Here is a 19201-nt window from a genome sequence, read left to right on the forward strand (position 1 = left end):
GGAATCTTAACGCGGGGGATCGACGATAAACAAGAAAAGCTCGCACAAGTGGGCGATTCTCGCTCGTGATTTTCACTCACCGATTTATAGATAGAATAGGCGATCGGTGAGTCGGTCGTTGTTTAATTCAAAACAAAACACACTGTTTCGGTGTCCACCGCACATAGCTGCCAGTTGATTCGCGCAGCTCAACCACGGCGGTCGAACGTCGAAAGATCTTTGCCCCACCGCTGCATCCGAAAGATACGTATCTGAAACAGGCTGCTGGCCATATAGCCATATATGGAAGGCCTCTGATGCAGTCTACTGCGCGTCGCCTTCGTACACCTCAACAGTCAGTCTCCAGCCGCATCTATAGGTTGATTGATCCACAGTAATCATGGGTCTGGGTGCCACCACAGTGAAACATCTGCTGCTCTTGCTGAACTTTGTGTTTTCCGTGAGTAGCACACCTGCGAGCACTACAGCTATATGCTAACCTGACTTGTTGTGTTTGCGAAAGGTGCTCGGGCTAGTGCTGATCGCCTTCGGAATTTTCTTTCTGATCTCCGCCGCTGAGAATGCAGTCAGCATTGGGGAAAATGTGGCCGGGGGCCTGATCATCGCCTTGGGCGTTGTCATCTTGATAATTGCGATCTTTGGCTGCCTGGCCGCTATCCACGAGGCTCCTGTGAGGCTCCTCATCGTAAGTACCTCTGCCTTCTACTCACTACATTTTCAGACTTGCTAAAAACACATTTTTTAAAACATATTACTTTAATAAGCGCCATTCATAATTATCTGTTAATATAGTATTAGTAAGAATGTCCGATTATATTATATTTAGTCGAGTTGCTGAATCAGCTTAGATACTTATTGTTCGTTAGGTTGGAAGCTATTGTTTTGAAAGTTGTCAATCGTCTACAAACTGCGCTCTGTGAGCAAGTAAGACAATTTCTCAATACTCAACAACAAATATGATGTAAAACTAAAGAAAAATGGGAGTTTAGGTATTATTCTAATTTCTATTAAGAAAAAGTCAAAGCTGAAGAATATTTAATGTATTTATTTTCGGATATTTTTGCCTTATTTCCTCTACAGTATGTGGGAGCCGTGGTGCTGCTGATCCTTGCCCAGCTGATGTTCCTCGGCATGTCCTCACACGGCACCAAGGACGGAATCTCGGGCAGCATCAACGAGGGCTTCGACCGCCTCTGGGAATCGGAGCGCAACCAAACGGGCGCCCTTGGCTACTACGAGTCCTGGCTGCAGTGCTGCGGGGTCAACAGTTCCGAGGACTACTGGATCATCCATCACGGGATTCCGTCCAGCTGTTGTCCGGAAAACAAGTGCTTGGACACGCCGAGCAGGGTTTTTAAGACCGGCTGCAAGGCCGCATTTGTCAAGTATCTGGACGATAAGTTACTGGTGTTCAAAATCGTCTGCTGGCTGCTTGTCATCGGAGAGGTTGGTTAGATCATTTTCCCAAAAATGGACTTGTTTATACATCTACTCCCTTTTAGGCTGTGGGAGCTGTTTTCGGTTGGCTGCTTTACAGCAGCGTAAAGAACCAAAGCCGCCGCAATAATGCCGTCTGGATGTAAGGGGTGTTCTAAGTCATCATAGTCTTAGTTAATAATATATTTAAATCTGTTTTCTAATCAAATGTTTATGAATACTTAATAACTGATTACTAAAGTCCAGCGTAATTTGTACAAAGAACTTAACATTTTTAAGTGCAATTTCCAAAAAGTTTTACTGGGATTAATGTGCATATACTGGATTTTTGATAACGTTAGCTACATAAAGATATTTCTCTTTTATCAAAATCTACGTATTCTGCTTACCAATACACAAGTTTCATCTATTCTTATTTAAGTTTTTAATAGCACACCTTTTTTATCTTGTTCCCAAATATTTTTTTTTATATTATAAAAACAATATTATATTAAGGGCTCAGAACTTCAAAGTAAAAGTTGGTCTGAACTCGAGATATGTTTTCAGTGGACAACTTGGTGAACAGAGCGTAGAAACCCTTTGGCATGGGCACTCCACGGATCTTGCCGGACACTTCGGTATTTGTAACATCTTCAATGGAAATGTAATTTTCTTTCTAAAAGAAAATATTACCTATAAAAATTACATTTTCATAATTACGAGTATGAGCCTGTTCAACTGACCGTGTAGGGGCAACTGTGGTTCAGGTTTGTATGGCCTTCGATGAATTCAAACACCATCCTGGCCAAATGGTTGTGGTGGTTTTTCCAGAATCTACACAAATCAAGTTTCAATGTATAGAGGAAGGGCTGCCAGTTTGAAACCGTGTTGATACTCTCACTGCCCCTTGTCAGCAGCTGAAAGTAAACCTGCGGAGAAAAGTGAAGCTGGCACAACAAACGGGAAATGCTCTACACCAACAGATTACCTCTACATTTCTGAGCATCGGCTTGAGCATAGTGTAACGCAGACGAATGCTGTTTTTATTCTTGCTCAGATTAGTCACTGCACAGTACTCCACGATACTCGAGCTAAGGTCCTTGCTCTCGCAGGTTACATTGGTGAACCTTATGAAGACTCCCTGAATGCCAGATTATCCTCAATAAGCAGTAGATCTCTCCCCAACAAACATACTTACATGCAATTCTATGAGACATTGCAAACATAGAAGCAGTCCAAGAAGTTTTCCGACAGCGCTACCCATTCGATTGCCACACAACAAGTGATTTATTTCATTTTAATAGTAACCAGTTGATGAACTAATTCATGACGAGGAGTAGTCCACATTTTCAGTAATTTCAGGGTAATTGCTGTCTGTTGCTCGCTTGAATAGTTTGATGGCGTTGCTTAGCATTAAATCGAGTCATCAGAGGGCATACAATTTCATCAAAATCATCAGAGTAATCTGTTCGTCATTAGCCGTTACAAATTAGCGCCCAATTTGAAAATTCCTTGCTGTTGAAACCAAAAGTTTCTCTCAGCTGCAGTTCGCGTAGTGACAAAGAGTATAAAAGGGGATAAATAAATTAATAAGGGGACATTATTTATTTTTGGATTACAACTAAAGGTAGGAAAATCGCTTATTCTAGTTCCAACCATCCTCCCTGATCACATTTCTCACTAATTGGGCTCTGCCTGCATATCCAGCAGTACGATCAGAAACACCCTGTAGCTGTAGTTCGCATAGTGACGAATAGTATAAAAAGGTCGGCGAGTAAGTGAAGGAAAATGAAAAAGAAGGATAAATAAATTATATAAGGGATAGAGTCGAGGCCCTGTTACTAGCACTGAAATACATCTACAATTACCATTAGACTTAATATTGTATATAGTTAGCGTAGTGACGAATAGTATAAAGAGGTCGGCGAGTAAGTGAAGGAAAACGAAAAAAAAGGATAAATAAATAAATATGGGATAAATAAATTATTTAAGGGGCATTATTTATTGTTGGATAATAACTAGGAAAATCTTTACTTTCAACCAGCCTCCCGGATCACTTTCCTCGCTAATAATACACATTGAGCAGTACGAGCAGAGACACCCTGTACGCTGGGTTAGAGACGCGCCTGCGTCATTGTCGCCACATTGATGATAGTTGCCCGTTTGTTTTGGTTCTCTATCTTGGTCAGGTGGTGAGTATCCGGTGAGTGGTTGCGGCCATTGGGTCTCTCGGTTTTTCGCTCAGTCGCAGGCCAGCCTTTGTGGCATCCACACGACTAGTTCAAATCCGACAGGGGGCTCAGAGCGCCGAGCCCAAACTAATGTGGGTATTGACCTACTCTGGGCGCAAGTAAACAATGCACTGCCCCAATCCAGTGGCATAGTGCGAATCGAGCGAGTTTCCGGACCTCGGAGGTCATCTCTTCTCGTTTATCGGCAGTCATAAACTTTGGTTCAGAAGCATAACAACTAAGGTAACTCACGTGCGACACATCGTGGCAACATGGAGAAGTCGTTTCCTATAACACCCTGGAAGTACGGCCTACTGGTCACTTGCATTCTTATTGTGGTAAGTGAAACAGATGCATATTTTTCCAGAGTTTTTTCCAGAGTATTCCCATTTTCCCGACCCCTACCCAAATGAGAATATTGCACAACACCCGGTGATGCAAACGATGAGCCAAAATCGAAAAATCAATATTGCGCCTAAGTGCACATCTTTCGCAAGACTAGACTTGGTGGCAAAAGACCGATAAAGACTATAAACATTTGGATGCAATCTTAAAAATATTTATAAATATATAAAACCTGTTCACATATACTAACATAATTCCGCCGGCCGCTGTTTGCAGTTTTGGCAATATATTTTTAAATGGCACCAGAATTCTGGGTGGCTCACGCCAATTAAATTTATTATAATATTAGGGCAAATTCATGTTGCATATAAATAAATTTGTAGGTAAACTCTACGAGTACCGGGTATACTCGTAATGACGCTGCAGATTGAGTAAAGTGGTAATGAGTCGTTTTTGTGTTTATTTATTTGGCACCCTAGCACCACACGTGAAATTTATCGTTTAAAGTGCTTGTCACGGGATAATAATATTAACAGCTCAGTAAAAAATGTATATTTAGACTTCGAAGCTCGTTGAGCAACGATTTATTAAGTTAGTTTTGAAACTATTACGTCTTATCGATAAGCGTTAAATAATAATGCAATACATATAGCTAGTTTCCGAAGATTATAGGGACAGACTCGCCACAGGGACAGATATTTAAAATTTTATGGGGCCAGAAGAGCATCGTTCTATCTCTCACATACCTTTTAATGCAGTTTAATGTAAACTCAGCACAAATATGACTAAGAACATAACTAACTATCCTGTTTCCTTTTCATTCAGACATGTAATGTGTTCTTCTTCTCCTGCGGCGTGACCACCTGGGGTTCGGCTGTCTCCGTCTACGGCAGTTATGGGTCTGCCCTTTGCGGAGGAGCAGTCTTCGGAGTCGCCTTCCTGGGCATGTACGTGGCTTTGAAGGTGTCGTACAAGTACTCCATATATGTGAGTAAACTGCGTTTAAAACTCCAAGTTCCATTCCTAACAACCATACATTAAGTACCTAATTTTCAGTGGCCTGGTAATAGCCGCACTGGGCTCCTACCTTTTCACCTTCACGGCGATGCGGGAACAGCTGATGGGCAGGTTCGAGGAGCGCATGCGCGACCTCTTTGAGCGGAAGACCCACAGCGACGACAAGATGCAGCCGGTGCACAGTCTGTTCGGCTGCTGCGGAATCGAGGGACCGCAGGACTACCTCAAGGAGGAGCACGGCGCTCTGCCCAGCAGTTGCTGCTACGCCTTTGACTGCTCCAAGCCGGCTCACGTCTACGAGGAGGGCTGCTCCACCAAGGCAGTCGCCAATCTGAGGATGCAGGCGGAGCTTAACTACTACAGCTGCATGGCGATCATTGCCCTCGAGGTGAGACATAGTTGTTAAACCAACCCCAGGATATAATTTATTAAAAGGGAAAATGTTTGTCGCTAATTAGAGTTAATCAATTATTTTAAGTTATCGCACAAAACCAAATAAATGAATATATTTATACCCGTTAATCATGGTTGAAAAGTATGTGACATGCAGAAGGAAGTTTTTCAGACCATATAAAGTATATACATATAATCTTGATCAGGATCAATAGTCGAGTCGAACAGGCCATGTTCGTCCGTTTGTCTGTCCGTCCGTATGAACGTCGAGATCTCAGGAAAAAGCTAGAAAAAAAGCTAGAATGCTGAGATTAACATTACAATTTTTTAATTCTTTTCCATTTAATGCTTGTTCGCACTTTCACTAGCTGACGGGTATTTGTTTTTGATTCCAATCATGTTTGTGTGGTTGTTTTTTGAAATTTTAAATGTTTAAAGTGGTAAAACCAAAGACATTAGAATAACAAGATGCGTAACGCCATACGATTTTTTTGCACACGATTTTTTCGTGGTGGCTTTTCAAGTGGCTTTTCGCTCTCTCGAAATTTTATTCAAAAGCCAGAGAGCGGAGAGCTCTAGAGCCGCCAGCTCTCTTGTACGCATACAGCGACAGCTGACCACTGTATTGGTGCACACGTATGCACATGCATTGTAAAAATGACAAAATATGCCTTTCATCTTAGAAGTTCTTAGACTTTAAATCTATATTATTTTTTAAAAATTGACACCACTTAAAAACTCTAGTCTTGCATTGCCTTAACATAACAATTATTCAAATTTAACACAGAAATAATAATAGCACAATCTATGTACAAAAAAATTCATAATAATTTTAAAAGATGACTTTATATTAGAATAATTGTCATTAGAGTATTCAGCGTGCGACGTGTGAAAAATATAAGAAGACAATGATTCTTCGGTGCTTATGTCCGCACTTCGTGCTTCAAGAAATCAATTTTGCAATAAACAGATTCCATATTTTTATTTATTTTATAAATAATATTTTACTTTATGAATTATTTTTATGAAATATTTATATTTTATATGTAATTTCTTTTTTTTTTTTTAAATTCTTTGTTTTAAATTACAGTAGTTTTTAAAATTTACTTTGTATATGTTTTTATTATTTATTATAGTTATTTAGTCAAATTACTAGTATAAAAATTACCAATTTTCAATATTTAAAATGAAAATAAGATTCAGATAAATTATGAATGTTATAAGCATAAAATAGATCTTTTAAAAAAACTTATAAAAGTTTTGCTTTTTAAGCATTGCAAGTGGACTGTTATTGCTAATAGACAAAAAAGTCAAGCTAAACTCAGCATTTTATCTCATAAGTGAAAAAAATATAAACATTCAAATAATTGACGACTTTAAAAATTAAATTATATAATTAAAAAAAGAGGCGATATATAATAAAAAGCAATAGTTAGAAAACTAGCTTAGTTGGGGAACATGGAAATGTTTTAATGTTAAACATTTAAATATTTCAAGTCGACTCGAAGGTCATATAAATATAAGACCCCATTACAATTGTAATGGCCTCCCCGTGGTATTCCCTGGGTACCGATTATAATATATTACATATTATTAATTATCAATATAAATATAAATATGTAAACGGTAGCTAATTCGAGCGGCGCTTTTGTCAAACGAATATTAAAAAAAAGTCTTTCAAACCATAATAGTTACGAATCGAAATTGACCAAAACATTAATCAAATTTGTTTCTTAGATCAAAATTGATTTCGGCCCGAAAATCGTCTTCTAGCACAAGCACGCACACATACACACTATCTCCTTTATTGTTTTTACTCACACAAGCCAGTCAATTCTATTTTTAGATTTTTACGCTCTCAATTTTTGGCGAGCGAAAAGAGAGCAATTTCGGCCGTCACCAAAAAAGTGGCTGCATAGTGCAAAACCAATATATGGCCGTTACGCATCTTGTTATTCTAATGTCTTTGGTAAAACCGTTACTATTTATTAACACAGAAAAAAACATATCTTATTCGTAATTTGTAACCTAATCCATCTTTTGGCAGTGGTTAAAAATCAAAAGATATTTTTCTAGCTCCCGATTTTGAAGATGACTAAACTTAACAATTATATTTTTATGTAAATTAAAATCTATATGGACATAGTTCGCTGTTATATGAATATTTCGATTCCATGTCAATATTATACAGAATTTCATTTATTATAATTATTTTGCAGTTCTTGGGATTGTTCACCGCTTACCATTTGGGCAAGGCTCGCAAGTATGCCAAAACCAAGATAAAGGACGAAGAGACCCCCATCAACGACTGATGGCCGAGGGGACACCCCTCTATAATTATTGATAATAAACAGTAACCACATTATCTAAAATGCCATTAGAAAATAAATACTTTCCATAGTCTAAACGTGTTCTTCGCTGTTGTATCTCTCTTTCACTCGGCAAATCAGCAAATCGGCAATATTCGGCTGCAAATATCTTAGTAACAAAAGAACATAAAAGAGCAGAGATCGTGAGTTTGGAATTTTTTGTGCTGCCGGCAATTATTTGCATCTGAGATTCATTGCCTTTCGGAACGTCGATCTGGCTGGTTCGATCGAACAACATACAGGACTCATATTGTAGGTATTAGCTTTTGAATTTTAAAAACAGCTTCAACGTAGCACTAGAAATGGGCTGCACTTCCGGTTGCGTTAAGTGTTTCCTCAACACTCTCAATACTTTGAACGCGGTAAGTTCATAACAGATGTTTAAAATTACCAGCTTAAATTTGCAATACAAATTTTATATTTGTGTTCCCGCCGTAATTCCAATTCATCCATATTCGCTGACAAGCCAGTCCGCATTCCGTCTTCATGGTATCGATAAGTTGTTTGGGCAGTAAACGCAATGAATATATTATTGGCTTGTCAGATATGTATGAAAAACATTTGGCGCCCCTACACATTCCGATTTCATTTCAATTTGTTTGATCTAAAAATGCTTTACGATTTTACCATATGCTGCGACTTGTACCACATTTACAATTTAGGGAATGTTTAAAAGAAGGTTTTTAACTTCTTCTAACTTGTTTAATGTCCTGGTTAAATTTAAGTCTAAACCTTTAAAAGTAACTCATTATTTAGCAAAATGTGTAAAAAGAACGTTTCTGTGGAACACCAAATCAAATATCAGAGAGTTTAGTACCTAGGTAAACGGGAAAATCTAGTTTGCTCACCGCGGCATTTGATAATATTCTGAAAATACATCAAGCTCTATTGGAGTCATTGACATCACCCACCTATATCATTTGCAAAATAATATAATAATGATAATCTGAATTCCCATTGGCGACCCCATGCTCCCTTTATACATAGCTGTCGGGTCTGTCTCTGATAGCAATTGCTACGTTGGCCCTCTCCAAAGCCCCTCTCGCGTACATTCTGTTTCTATATGGACTTGGCGGCATCATCTTCGTTTCGGCTGTTCTGGGATGCTGTGGAATCTGCATGGAGAACGTGTGTATGACCGCAACGGTGAGTGGGAACCCCTATATCATCCGATTGGTAATTCACTGACGTTGTATGTCCCAATGTGAACAGTACGGCTTCTTGCTGTTGGCGCAGCTAATAATCAGCTTGCTGGGCATCTTCCGCTTCAAGTTCACTGAGGATTACATAGAGAAGTTCGCCGCCGAGGAGGTTCAGATGAAATGGGACCAGGAGCTGGTGGAACCCGGCGCCATGGACACTTACCAGACGGTGGTTCGTATTTGCATTATGAAATTTAAATATTATTGAATATATATTAAATATGTTAACATTACTGCAAATCATTTTCCATGAACCATCGCAACTTTGCAGTACGAGTGTTGTGGGCGTGACAGCCCCGACGACTACGTGGCTATCGGTCGTCAAACCCTGCCGCCCAGCTGCTATCCCCAGGAGGATACCCAGATGCCCCACTATCTATCTGGATGTGTCCAAAAGTCCAGTGAGAACTTTGTGGTGCTCTTCAGCTACGCCCACGATACCAACTGGATCGCAGTGGGACTAACCGTAAGTGAGATGCGAAATTCATTTGGTGTGACTTATCGTTTGAGTTCTTATAGATTCTGATGATGATTTCCGCCTTTTACTTGGTCGGAAAATTCCGAAAGCATCGCATTCGCTACGGCTACTAAGGACTTTTGTAACCTTATATTTTAAGGGCGCTAAATTGAGGTTGCAGTAATCATGTATAACGTTTCCGATGATCCTCGCAGATATAAAAGTGTATCCCGATGAAACGAATATTTTTGAATGAGTTGAATATGCACTTGAAAATGCAAAGAGTGCAAACCAAACCGATTAAAATTTTAATTTTTAAACTAGCAACTTCCCCTTTCATATTTCATCATCTTTATTTTAGGCGTCTCTAGTTTGAAGAATTTTAGACTTCTATTTTGAGACTCAAATTAAACAAAGCATGTAGTACTTCCATTTTGATTGTGGAAGGCACGATCCTGCTCCTGGCTCTTGCAACTAAGCTAATCCGCCGATGGTGGTGGCGTCATTCAGTGCCGAGTATCTGACGCAATCGGGCAAATTGGTAAATTGCTTTGAGAGGCTGTAGCCGATTAGACCAGAGTCCGCTCTCGATAAGACACACAGTTGGCAAGTGGAGCCATATAGTGCTAGCCCCAACTTGAAATACGCTTTAGTTCTGTGAAGCATAACCAGCTCCACGCTTCAAGCTTTCCCGCCTCAGTTTCTGTTTGGCTTCCGAGTCACGGAAACCGCACTTGAGTGCCACCTTTAACTTTCTTGATTTGACTACTGCGAGTGCAGGAAAAATCCCCTAAATGAACTTTAGTCACTGGACATAAAATAGTTTGCAGGTACCGCCTTAAAATACTAACAATATACTTGGTAACCTCTCCATGTTGTCAATGAAAATCAATAACAAGGTCAAGAAATAATTATGTACATTTTGGCTATCGTCGGGGAGTGATCTATTGAGGTTCCACTTTATTATAATGTGTCTGCCCGGCTGCTTTTGTTTGCTTTAACAAATACTGCTATACGGCGACTAGGCACTGTGGGGCGCATAATTATTCTTGTTATGATTATAATTAAATAATTATAATAAATAATAAAAACTAGAAAAATTTGAAAAATGCTGATTTGTTGACCCATTTACCAAAAACTGCCCCACTGGATGCTGAACTTGAATTTAGAGTTGCTGAGATCTCGTCGTTCATACGGACGGACTTACAGACGGACATGGCCAGATCGACTTGGTATTGATCCTGATCAAGAATATAAATACTTTATATGGTCACAAACGCTTTCTTCTGCTTGTTACATATTTAAAGCAGATTTCTTTAATAAATTATTAAATATTTAATTCTTTGCAAGCAGTACTAGTCCCTACCAATTTATTTGTGCAAATCACTCTGCAGTATCCCCCAGTATTAGGAGCAAAGTGTTCATAGTTACAATTTGAATGTTCACTGCACCGCTCTATGGATTCTGGCCTGAAAAGGTGCCGTTCGCCCCACAGTGCACGAGCGGCAGCTTTCGAGCTTCGGAACGCTCGACTCGGATCGGATTCCGAGCGAGAGAGTTTTTGGGGAGTTCAGTTTGCTCGTGACCGTGGTCGCACCAGTGCGCACTCATAGTCTATTCAGTCAGATTCCGGCGATATCGACTCGAAATTTGAAAATAATCTGCGGCTGAGTGCCTGTGGCACTGCATTTCGGTTGAATTCTAGCCAAAGGCTGAAGTTTGAAGTGGAAAAATATTCGAAATGGGTTGCGCAACGGGCACAATAAAGTACTCGCTGTTCCTGTTCAATGCCTTATGGGCGGTAAGTAGAGCATCGAATTGTTGCATTTGGCATATGGTGCTTTGAGAGTCAAAGCAATATATCTGCGTATCTGCGCCGGTCTTCTACAAATAGCCAGCTAATTGCGATGGTTTGAAATTTGTGTGAAGAGCTCCCATGTTTGAGCTCTATGTATGCTCTATGTCCGTTCCACGTCCACCTGGTCAGTGGATGATATCATCTCGGGTGCGTGTTTGGTTTATGACTACACTTCGCGGCTGGCTGTGTGTGTGTTAGCCAGTGTCTATTGTTAACGGCTTCTGCTCGGTCTTTGAATTCCTTGAGCCAAGAGGAGGGCTTGCCAGCCAAGCGGCGAGACGAGGCTGATGAAGTGCGTCATGCATTAGGATTTCGTTCGAAAAGTTAATACGAGCGGAATATGGAAACCGGATTATTCATCTTATTCGAAAATAGTCGCTGCGCATATGAATCAAAACATTCTGCGGCCTTCCCAAGGCCGTGAATTTCTGACGTAAGCTCAATCTCTGATCCTTATGGAATACCCTGTAGAGTATAGAAAGTCTGGATCAGGATCACTAGGTCACCACTAGGATCACCAGTCAATCTGGGCATGTCCGTTTGACCGTCCGTCCGTTTGTCCGTATTAAAGCAAAGCTAAGGTTAGAATTAAGTATGCAGATTCCAGTGTAAGTTGTGCTAGTTTGTTTTGAAATTATGTTTTGAGAATTTTTCATTTTATTATTTTTTTTTTACCAATTTCTATCGACTCCCATTTCGACATATTTATACATTGACTATCTAATTTACCGACCTTTAGATACTGGGCATCTTGGTGCTCATTTTTGGCGGCCTCGGCTGGGGAGCAATGCCGGATGCGTATGCCATCGGTATCTTGGTCCTGGGCGGCATTATCCTGGTTATATCCCTGTTTGGATGCTGCGGAGCCGTTCGCGAATCGCCGCGCATGCTCTGGACGGTACGTGATTAAATATTTCAATTAGGTGAATCATTAATGAGCTAATAATTCTGATTGCCTTGCAGTATGTGTCACTGCTACTGGTCTTGCTACTACTTATAGTGGCCTTTATCATCCTGAATCCCAAAGATGTCTTTAAGAAGTACGCCCTTCAGACGGTCGAGATTCAGTGGGAGCTGGAGCAGACAAAACCTGGCAGTATGGATATTATTCAGAAGACGGTAGGTGGAATGTTTAATATAATGTTTAAAATTAAATCTACAAACTAGATAAGGAAACTCTTTTGAAGCTAGGATCGCAATTTTTCTATTATTTTTTAACCCCAAGGCTAAAATAAAGTGCCAATGTTTCGGAAGAAGAGATGGAAGTAAATTGTATTATTATGGAACTATTTATAAACTGTGAATCAATGTAAGCAGTTTATAATATAAATTACTAAAAAAAAAACTGGTTGTGTACATGTATGTGTATATAAGTAAAAGTTAGGTAGGCGTTACTGCTTATGCACTTGTTTAATTACTCGTGTCATTATAAGGGTTCTATTATAACGCTTTAGCTGATGTTTATTTCTAATAATGCAGTATTACAAATTGCGCAAAGCAGTTGGACTAAATCATTTTGATTCGCCTACTACGAGTACTATACATTTGGTGTTGATTTATTTCTATCCCTCCAGTACTATTGCTGTGGCCGCGACAGTGCCCAAGACTACTTGGATATCAAATTCTGGAACAACACCGTTCCAAATAGCTGTTGCAAGGACGAAAGCTGTGTGAATCCCCTGAATCTCTACCTGCGGGGTTGCCTTAGCACAGTGGAGGAGGCTTTCGCAGATGAGGCATCCACTCTGGGATATTTGGAGTGGGGTCTGCTCGGATTCAACGTGAGTGTTCTGTCTTGAAAATGCTGTTGAGGAAACTACTTACTCATTTTTTTAATTTTCGTAGGCTGCCATACTTTTGCTGGCCATCATCCTGGCCATTCACTACACCAACCGGCGGAGACGATATAACTATTAGTGAATAGTTACCGATTAAGAAACCAAACTCCTCATTTTTAAGCGTCACTGTTTGTTTTTTGAAACGAAAGCACAGCGTCTTGCCAAGCAACTGACTTCGTCTTAATCTCAAAAACCGTACATCTTTTAATTAAAGCGCAGTCGAATTTTAAAATAATATGTACATGATTATAAGTACTACCCAAGTGTTGTTTTTATATACCAAATATAGGAAAAAGTTGTTTCAACAAAGTTTTCATTTCTTTCTATAATAACTTAGTTTTTAAAACATATAAGATTTTCAGTTTTTCAATGAGAAAACCATTTTAAGAAGAACAAAAGAACAACTTTCTGGTGAATTTTTTTTTAGAAATTTTACCTTTGCAGTATATTTTAGGTTTTCCTTGCTCTAAAGATAAGGTATATATTTGTATAATCATATATATGTATAATCATAGTTAAGATCATCTGTACGTTCCATCTGAACGTTCTCGAGCACTATATAAAAATGGGTTTAATTGGTCCATTCATGAGCAAATTATGTGCAAATATGTTTGGCAAAATTGGAAACAAATGCATTACTACTTTTGTATATATTTCCATATTTCTCTTCAATAACTCGAGTAAAGGGTATCTAATAGCTTTGAATCGAATGATCGTTTTGCTCAGTAGTCTTGTGTTTTGAAAAAAACTGAACACTGGAGGGCTCTTCAAATGAATTGCACAAACAAGAGTCAAGCGGACTGGACTACGCATAATTTTATGAAAAATTATGTTATGGAAAACCAAAGCCGAAGACAAACATAACACAATAAAAGCCAAAATGACGCATCTAAGCCATTTTTGACTGTATACATATGTACATGCGTGTGTGTGCAGGAGTGGGAGGAATTTGGGAGTTTGTCTGCTATGGGGGGTATTGCTCAAGCCAGACATAACAACCACAAAAACTTGTAAACAAAGCGTTTTTACAATCTGAGAAGGAAAGAGAAGAGAAAATGTGATTGTGTGAGTCATTACTAAATAGCGTCAACTCCGGCTCAATATCATAAATGAATGCAATTGGAATCAAAGTTTAACAAAGTGCTTAAAACAATATAATCAATTTAAAATCTTAATTGGAAAATATATATATATATATTTATTTTTAATCATTTAATTCAAAAGGGGACTCTATGTGCAAACAATAAAGGCTTTCAGAGTCTAGGTTTGACTTTTAAATCCAAATTTAAGCATGATGTTAATTTTCATGAGCTGCATTGGTGCTAAAAACCTGTGGATACATCAACATTCAGCTAATTAAGCCCGAATCCATTCAATCATTCTCCATTTCACTTTCACATATGTAAGCTACTACGACAGAACCCGATAAGAATTCGAAAACACCACCGTTAAAACGCAAGTCGATATGACGTCATTGCGACTGGGAGCTCTGACCCAAGTGCAGTGCTCTCTCTTTAGAGAGAACGAGTGCGCTCTTTGTTGTTTATTTTGTTATTTTGTGGGAACCAACAGTCCTCAGGGGAAGAGAAAAACAGAACTTTTCCCTCTTTCAGTTCGCCAGCGAACGCAGAACGCGCCAGACCAAAAAGTTCAGATCCGAGAGCGGATATCCCGGCGAGCGTTTGTCGGAAATATATTTGTTTGGTATTCGAGTCCAGCCACGGATATTTAAATAAACAAAATAACGAACTTTATTCGTGTGCGGAGAGAGCAGTCAAAGGTTAACACACTTGAGACTCGAGAAGTGATCGAGGGTTTTGACTTAATGCGTTTGCATCATGTTTTCAGATCCAACAAAATGGGCTGTGCCACGACCAGCGTAAAGATCACCTCCATCGTTCTGAATGCCGTTCTAGGGGTAAGTCATCTCATATATGGACTACTAATTACCTCGACCGCGTTGGTATATATTGCGCATATATACGAGTATCCATGTTCCGTGCAAGGAAATTGGCATGATGTCATGTGGAACGGGTGGCCAAGTGAACGCACTTCAAAAGCGCCCCAACTGAATTATTTTTGACCATTCTATACCATATAAACTTGAAACACACGGTCGGCAAGAGCATGTTTTCAAACATTTTTGAATTTTCTGCTTACCTGGCTGTGTATTTTTAAGCGACTTATTTTCGCGCCCACCTGAGACAGACGACCTGGCCTCAAGGTGGCCATTGGCCCCTCCTGCTGCTCCAATATAACCACCTCCCGCCCCACGCCCCGTTGCCACCGTCTGGTTACTGGCTGCCATGCCAGCCATGTTTACATCCCCGCTGTCCCACTCCCGCCAGAGCCTTCCATTGCTCCCACCTCCGTTCCCGCAGGATGATGTCATGTCCACGTACCCTCGCCCAGTATTCGCACTTTGCAGTCTGACCTATATACTCGTATCGCAATTGAAGCATGGAGTTTTCGAAACTGGGCCACCCACCAACAAGGGTGATTCACCAACCCCCAGGAAGGAAGTGTGGAAGTGGGGGTGATGTTTCCATTCATTATCACAGCTCAGTCAGGCAAACTTCCCAAATGACAAATTATGTGATGCACTCAGCTGAGGCTTTTAATTGCTGCACAAATGAATGGCAATTGCAACTAGAAACCTATGATATTGTACAGGCGATCTTCTATAAGAGCAACCGCTGTATAATAGTTGAAGCAAACCCATGTTTCACTTTAGTTTATAAGCAGAGATTGAAAGTAGAATTACACTTAGACGTTTTATTTGAATAAGGTTGCGATTAACCCATAATAGCTGCAGTAAAATGTGTGTATCAGTTTAGGTTCTAAGAAATGTTCCCACTATAAAAGCATTCCATGCACTGAGGTTTTACTGTTGTTAATTGCAGTTTCTAGCTGCTGGGGCCATCGGCTGGATTGCTTACAATGCGGACACGGAGACGGAAGAGTTCGTAATAGCTGCCTACATCGCGTGCTCAATCATCCTGGTTTTCGCTCTGCTGGGAATTTTCGCGGCCATCCGGGAATCGGTGGTGCTGACAGCAACGGTAAGGCAATAAAGATCGGTAACTGTTTTTGAAGTTAATCTGTTTGCCCATCATCCTTAGAGTGCCGTCTTCCTGCTGATCCTGGCCATACCGCAGATCGTGAGCACATGCCTGTTCCTCCACGAGTTCGACGTGAAGAGCGGCCGGGACATGGTGGAGGTGGCATGGCAGGCAAACAACATGGATGCCTTGCAGCAGAAGCACGAGTGCTGCGGCCAGAGCAGCGCCCAGGACTACATCCACCTCAGCCAGCTGATCCCGCCCAGCTGCTACGCGGATCTGCAGCAGACCCCCGACCACCTCTATCTGGATGGGTGCATCGAAAAGGTGCAGAGCTTCTACGAAAGCGACAAGCTGCGCTTCATCGTCGTGTCCTGGGTTCTAGTGGCCTTCGAGGTGGGTTTTTTCCTAGCCCAGCTGAAATTTATATATATTTCATATATCTTTATTATCCGACTTCTTTTCAGTTAATCTGCTTCGCCTTGGCCGTATTTCTGGCCATTAGTTTTAAGAACAAGCAGCGGCGGATGGAGTTCTAGGCCTTCTTCAGTAATCTCGAGCTATCCAACAGTACAAACTCGAAATCGGAGTCTCGCTGATATTTCATAACCAAACGCAATGGACAGTCATAATTTATTCACTCCTACCTTAAAGTAGCCTGTAATTTAAGTACATATTTATAGTGCAATTACCCATTATATTTATCATAATAAATGTGTCACATTGTTTGTATGTATGCTCATCCTGAATATATTAAGCATGCGACTCGTATTCCCAACGAAGTTTGGATGGCCGAAACCTGTGGCTGTTTACTTTGACTGCCAAATGACTTGTTGATTGTCGCGTAATGGCACGTTTAGAATCTGTAGGGTTCAGTTAAGTGTGCTGCGCAAAAATCCCCCAATGATGTAAAGGACATCTTCTCCGGTGAGTGGATTTTTGTGCTTCCATCCAATTCTTAAATAAAGAAAAGGCCGTGAAAGCTTTCGCCGCTGTGACATCATACCACCCACAAGAATCCACGATAAAACCACAAAATTCAGCGGCAACGATGATGTATATACAGTCAGCGAAAAAATTATTAAAGAAAAAAAGGCGTTCTGAATGAAAAATAGATCTTGAATAGTAACTAAACTAGTACAATAACATCGGATATTCCTAAACTTTATATTTGGACTGTATGCTAAAGGTATTTTCTATGTTTATTTTCCAATAAATCAAATAATTTTGTAGAATTGTATGTCTGTGAGTCACGGACATGTTTTACATGGTGTACTAGGGACTTCGATTCTTTTCTCTAAGTGTAGCAAAGCGAACCGCCGCGGAATAGTTGATTTCTGTCGAGTGGCGGCGGAACCCACTAACTTTCAGCTTTCGGGGGCGCCACATTTCAAATGGAAAGCGTTGCGCTCAGTCGCACGTCAACCTCTATGGCAATAGGGCGTACCATTGGGTGTTCGCTCCTCCGTTGGTCGTCGCATCGGGTCAAAAGCTGCGCAGAGGAAAACAGGTGCGGAAGCAAGGATAACGCAGTGGTTAATTATAGGGATTATTGATTGGCAACATGGCCTGCCGCACGTCGTTCCTGAAAGCCGTTCTTATCGTTCTCAATGTGCTGCTATCGGTGCGTATGGGTGATATGCCCCTAGTTGTGGGGCCAACTAGGCACTAGCCAATGTTACTAACCTAATGTCACTTTATTGCCAGCTGATTGGAGTGACTTTGATTGCTCTGTCCGTGTACGAGCTGAACAGCTCTACGCCGGGCACCTTCGAGCACATCGCCATCGTGGTTCAGATCTTCGTGGGCACCTTCGTGGTCCTGACCTCGTTTCTGGGCTGCTTTGCCACCGCCCGGGTTTCCCTGGGACTGGTTTGGAGCGTAAGTGAAGCCCTTAATTGATATGTAATCAAAATCAAATTAATATTAAATACTCTGGTAGTATGTGATCTGCCTGCTAATCCTGCTGTGCCTGCAGATCTACATAATCGCCGCAGCTCACTCTACGGACTACGTGGAGCGGTCCAAGAAGGACTTCCTGGTCATCTGGGCTGATCGAAGCGCCAATGTGGAACGCATAACGCTGCTCCAGCAAAAGGTATTTCACTTTCCTAAAATAAACTCCATTACCACTTTATTATGTGCGGCACATCAAAACCGATTTCATTCTTATCCAGTACTCCTGCTGCGGCCAGCTGGGCGCCCACGACTATATCCTGATGGGCCGGGGAATACCCTTGAGCTGCTACAGGGCGCAGGAGCGGCGTGAGAACACCCTCTTCACTGAGGGCTGCCAGCAGGCTGTGCAGGCGCATGCCACCGACAACGTGGCCATCGGACTCATCATCAAGTGGCTGCTGCTTCTGGTGGAGGTGGGTTCCGTGCCGCCGGCCTTGGCCACATATTTCAGTGGGCTTGGTTGGCCAAGGGCGGTGCGCATAAATAGACGCCTTATTAGACGCTGGGCTCTAATCAAATATGTATTCCCTTCTCTCTGCATAGTTCGGCGCCCTGGGAGCCGCCACGCACTTGGGCATCACGGTGCGCAATAAATTGCGGCGCGAAAGATTCTAGGAGAATCGGTTGTTGGCAACGCATAATCCGATATCAATGAATTTTTATAGCAGTTTAAGATGATCTGGAGGCAACAGAAGCGTAGAATAAAAAATAAACCAAAATCATAATATTCAATAAGTGTTGTTTGTGCCCACTATATGCGGAATTTCGTCGGGCCCGCTAAGTAGATGTATGTTGCCTATAAAGATGCGTATAAAAATATACGAAAACAGTGGGTGCACTCAAAGAATGCCTTCTACCTTTTTTTAGGCATACCTCTTTTATAAAAATAAATATGTAAATATGAAAGATCCCATTTTTTAGTTTAAGACTTAAAAAGCAACGAACTTTTTATTTTAAACAAAAGAGAATGCTATAGTTGAGCGCCTCGACTATCAGATACCCGTTTTGCAGCTAATGGGAACACGAGGAAGATGTGCTATGCCAGTAACAGGCT

The 19201-nt window shown here is 40.8% G+C and overlaps 7 protein-coding genes across 8 annotated transcripts; 6 read left to right on the forward strand and 1 right to left on the reverse strand.

Annotated features, from left to right (window-relative positions):
* Window positions 1-159: 159 nt before the first annotated feature.
* LOC6528367 (tetraspanin-9) lies at window positions 160-1701 on the forward strand. The gene is made up of 4 exons (XM_002089380.4): window positions 160-439; window positions 503-685; window positions 1081-1446; window positions 1503-1701. Exons 1-4 carry the CDS (start codon window positions 380-382, stop codon window positions 1581-1583), a joined length of 690 nt encoding a protein of 229 aa, XP_002089416.1. The 5' UTR covers window positions 160-379; the 3' UTR covers window positions 1584-1701.
* LOC6528368 lies at window positions 1581-3596 on the reverse strand. Its single transcript, XM_002089381.3, has 4 exons — window positions 2615-3596; window positions 2405-2557; window positions 2160-2345; window positions 1581-2092 (listed from the first exon to the last, which is right to left on the reverse strand). The coding sequence occupies exons 1-4, from the start codon at window positions 2678-2680 to the stop codon at window positions 1928-1930; spliced, it is 570 nt and encodes a 189-aa protein (XP_002089417.2). The 5' UTR covers window positions 2681-3596; the 3' UTR covers window positions 1581-1927.
* Window positions 3597-3666: 70 nt separating this feature from the next.
* On the forward strand, window positions 3667-7809 carry LOC6528369. 2 transcript variants are annotated; one of them, XM_002089382.4, is made up of 4 exons: window positions 3667-3985; window positions 4818-4979; window positions 5035-5397; window positions 7622-7809. In XM_002089382.4, exons 1-4 carry the CDS (start codon window positions 3920-3922, stop codon window positions 7712-7714), a joined length of 684 nt encoding a protein of 227 aa, XP_002089418.1. In that variant the 5' UTR covers window positions 3667-3919; the 3' UTR covers window positions 7715-7809. The 2 variants fall into 2 exon arrangements, with proteins under 2 accessions (XP_002089418.1, XP_039227598.1); XM_039371664.2 differs by lacking the exon at window positions 3667-3985 and having other exon boundaries at window positions 4838-4979; window positions 5049-5397.
* A 143-nt stretch (window positions 7810-7952) lies between these two features.
* Window positions 7953-10348, forward strand: LOC6528370 (protein late bloomer). The gene is made up of 5 exons (XM_002089383.3): window positions 7953-8133; window positions 8759-8917; window positions 8984-9145; window positions 9245-9439; window positions 9493-10348. The coding sequence occupies exons 1-5, from the start codon at window positions 8074-8076 to the stop codon at window positions 9562-9564; spliced, it is 648 nt and encodes a 215-aa protein (XP_002089419.1). The 5' UTR covers window positions 7953-8073; the 3' UTR covers window positions 9565-10348.
* A 585-nt stretch (window positions 10349-10933) lies between these two features.
* LOC6528371 (protein late bloomer) lies at window positions 10934-13435 on the forward strand. Its single transcript, XM_002089384.3, has 5 exons — window positions 10934-11231; window positions 12028-12186; window positions 12252-12407; window positions 12863-13069; window positions 13134-13435. The coding sequence occupies exons 1-5, from the start codon at window positions 11172-11174 to the stop codon at window positions 13203-13205; spliced, it is 654 nt and encodes a 217-aa protein (XP_002089420.1). The 5' UTR covers window positions 10934-11171; the 3' UTR covers window positions 13206-13435.
* Window positions 13436-14732: 1297 nt separating this feature from the next.
* Window positions 14733-16920, forward strand: LOC6528372 (protein late bloomer). Its single transcript, XM_002089385.4, has 5 exons — window positions 14733-14906; window positions 14975-15044; window positions 16030-16188; window positions 16249-16584; window positions 16656-16920. Exons 2-5 carry the CDS (start codon window positions 14985-14987, stop codon window positions 16725-16727), a joined length of 627 nt encoding a protein of 208 aa, XP_002089421.1. The 5' UTR covers window positions 14733-14906; window positions 14975-14984; the 3' UTR covers window positions 16728-16920.
* Window positions 16921-17588: 668 nt separating this feature from the next.
* On the forward strand, window positions 17589-18879 carry LOC6528373 (protein late bloomer). The gene is made up of 5 exons (XM_002089386.4): window positions 17589-17812; window positions 17896-18069; window positions 18131-18286; window positions 18366-18560; window positions 18691-18879. Exons 1-5 carry the CDS (start codon window positions 17753-17755, stop codon window positions 18760-18762), a joined length of 657 nt encoding a protein of 218 aa, XP_002089422.1. The 5' UTR covers window positions 17589-17752; the 3' UTR covers window positions 18763-18879.
* Window positions 18880-19201: the final 322 nt, after the last annotated feature.

The sequence above is a fragment of the Drosophila yakuba genome, chromosome 2L (assembly GCF_016746365.2).
Source record: "Drosophila yakuba strain Tai18E2 chromosome 2L, Prin_Dyak_Tai18E2_2.1, whole genome shotgun sequence".
NCBI classification, from domain to species: domain Eukaryota; kingdom Metazoa; phylum Arthropoda; class Insecta; order Diptera; family Drosophilidae; genus Drosophila; species Drosophila yakuba.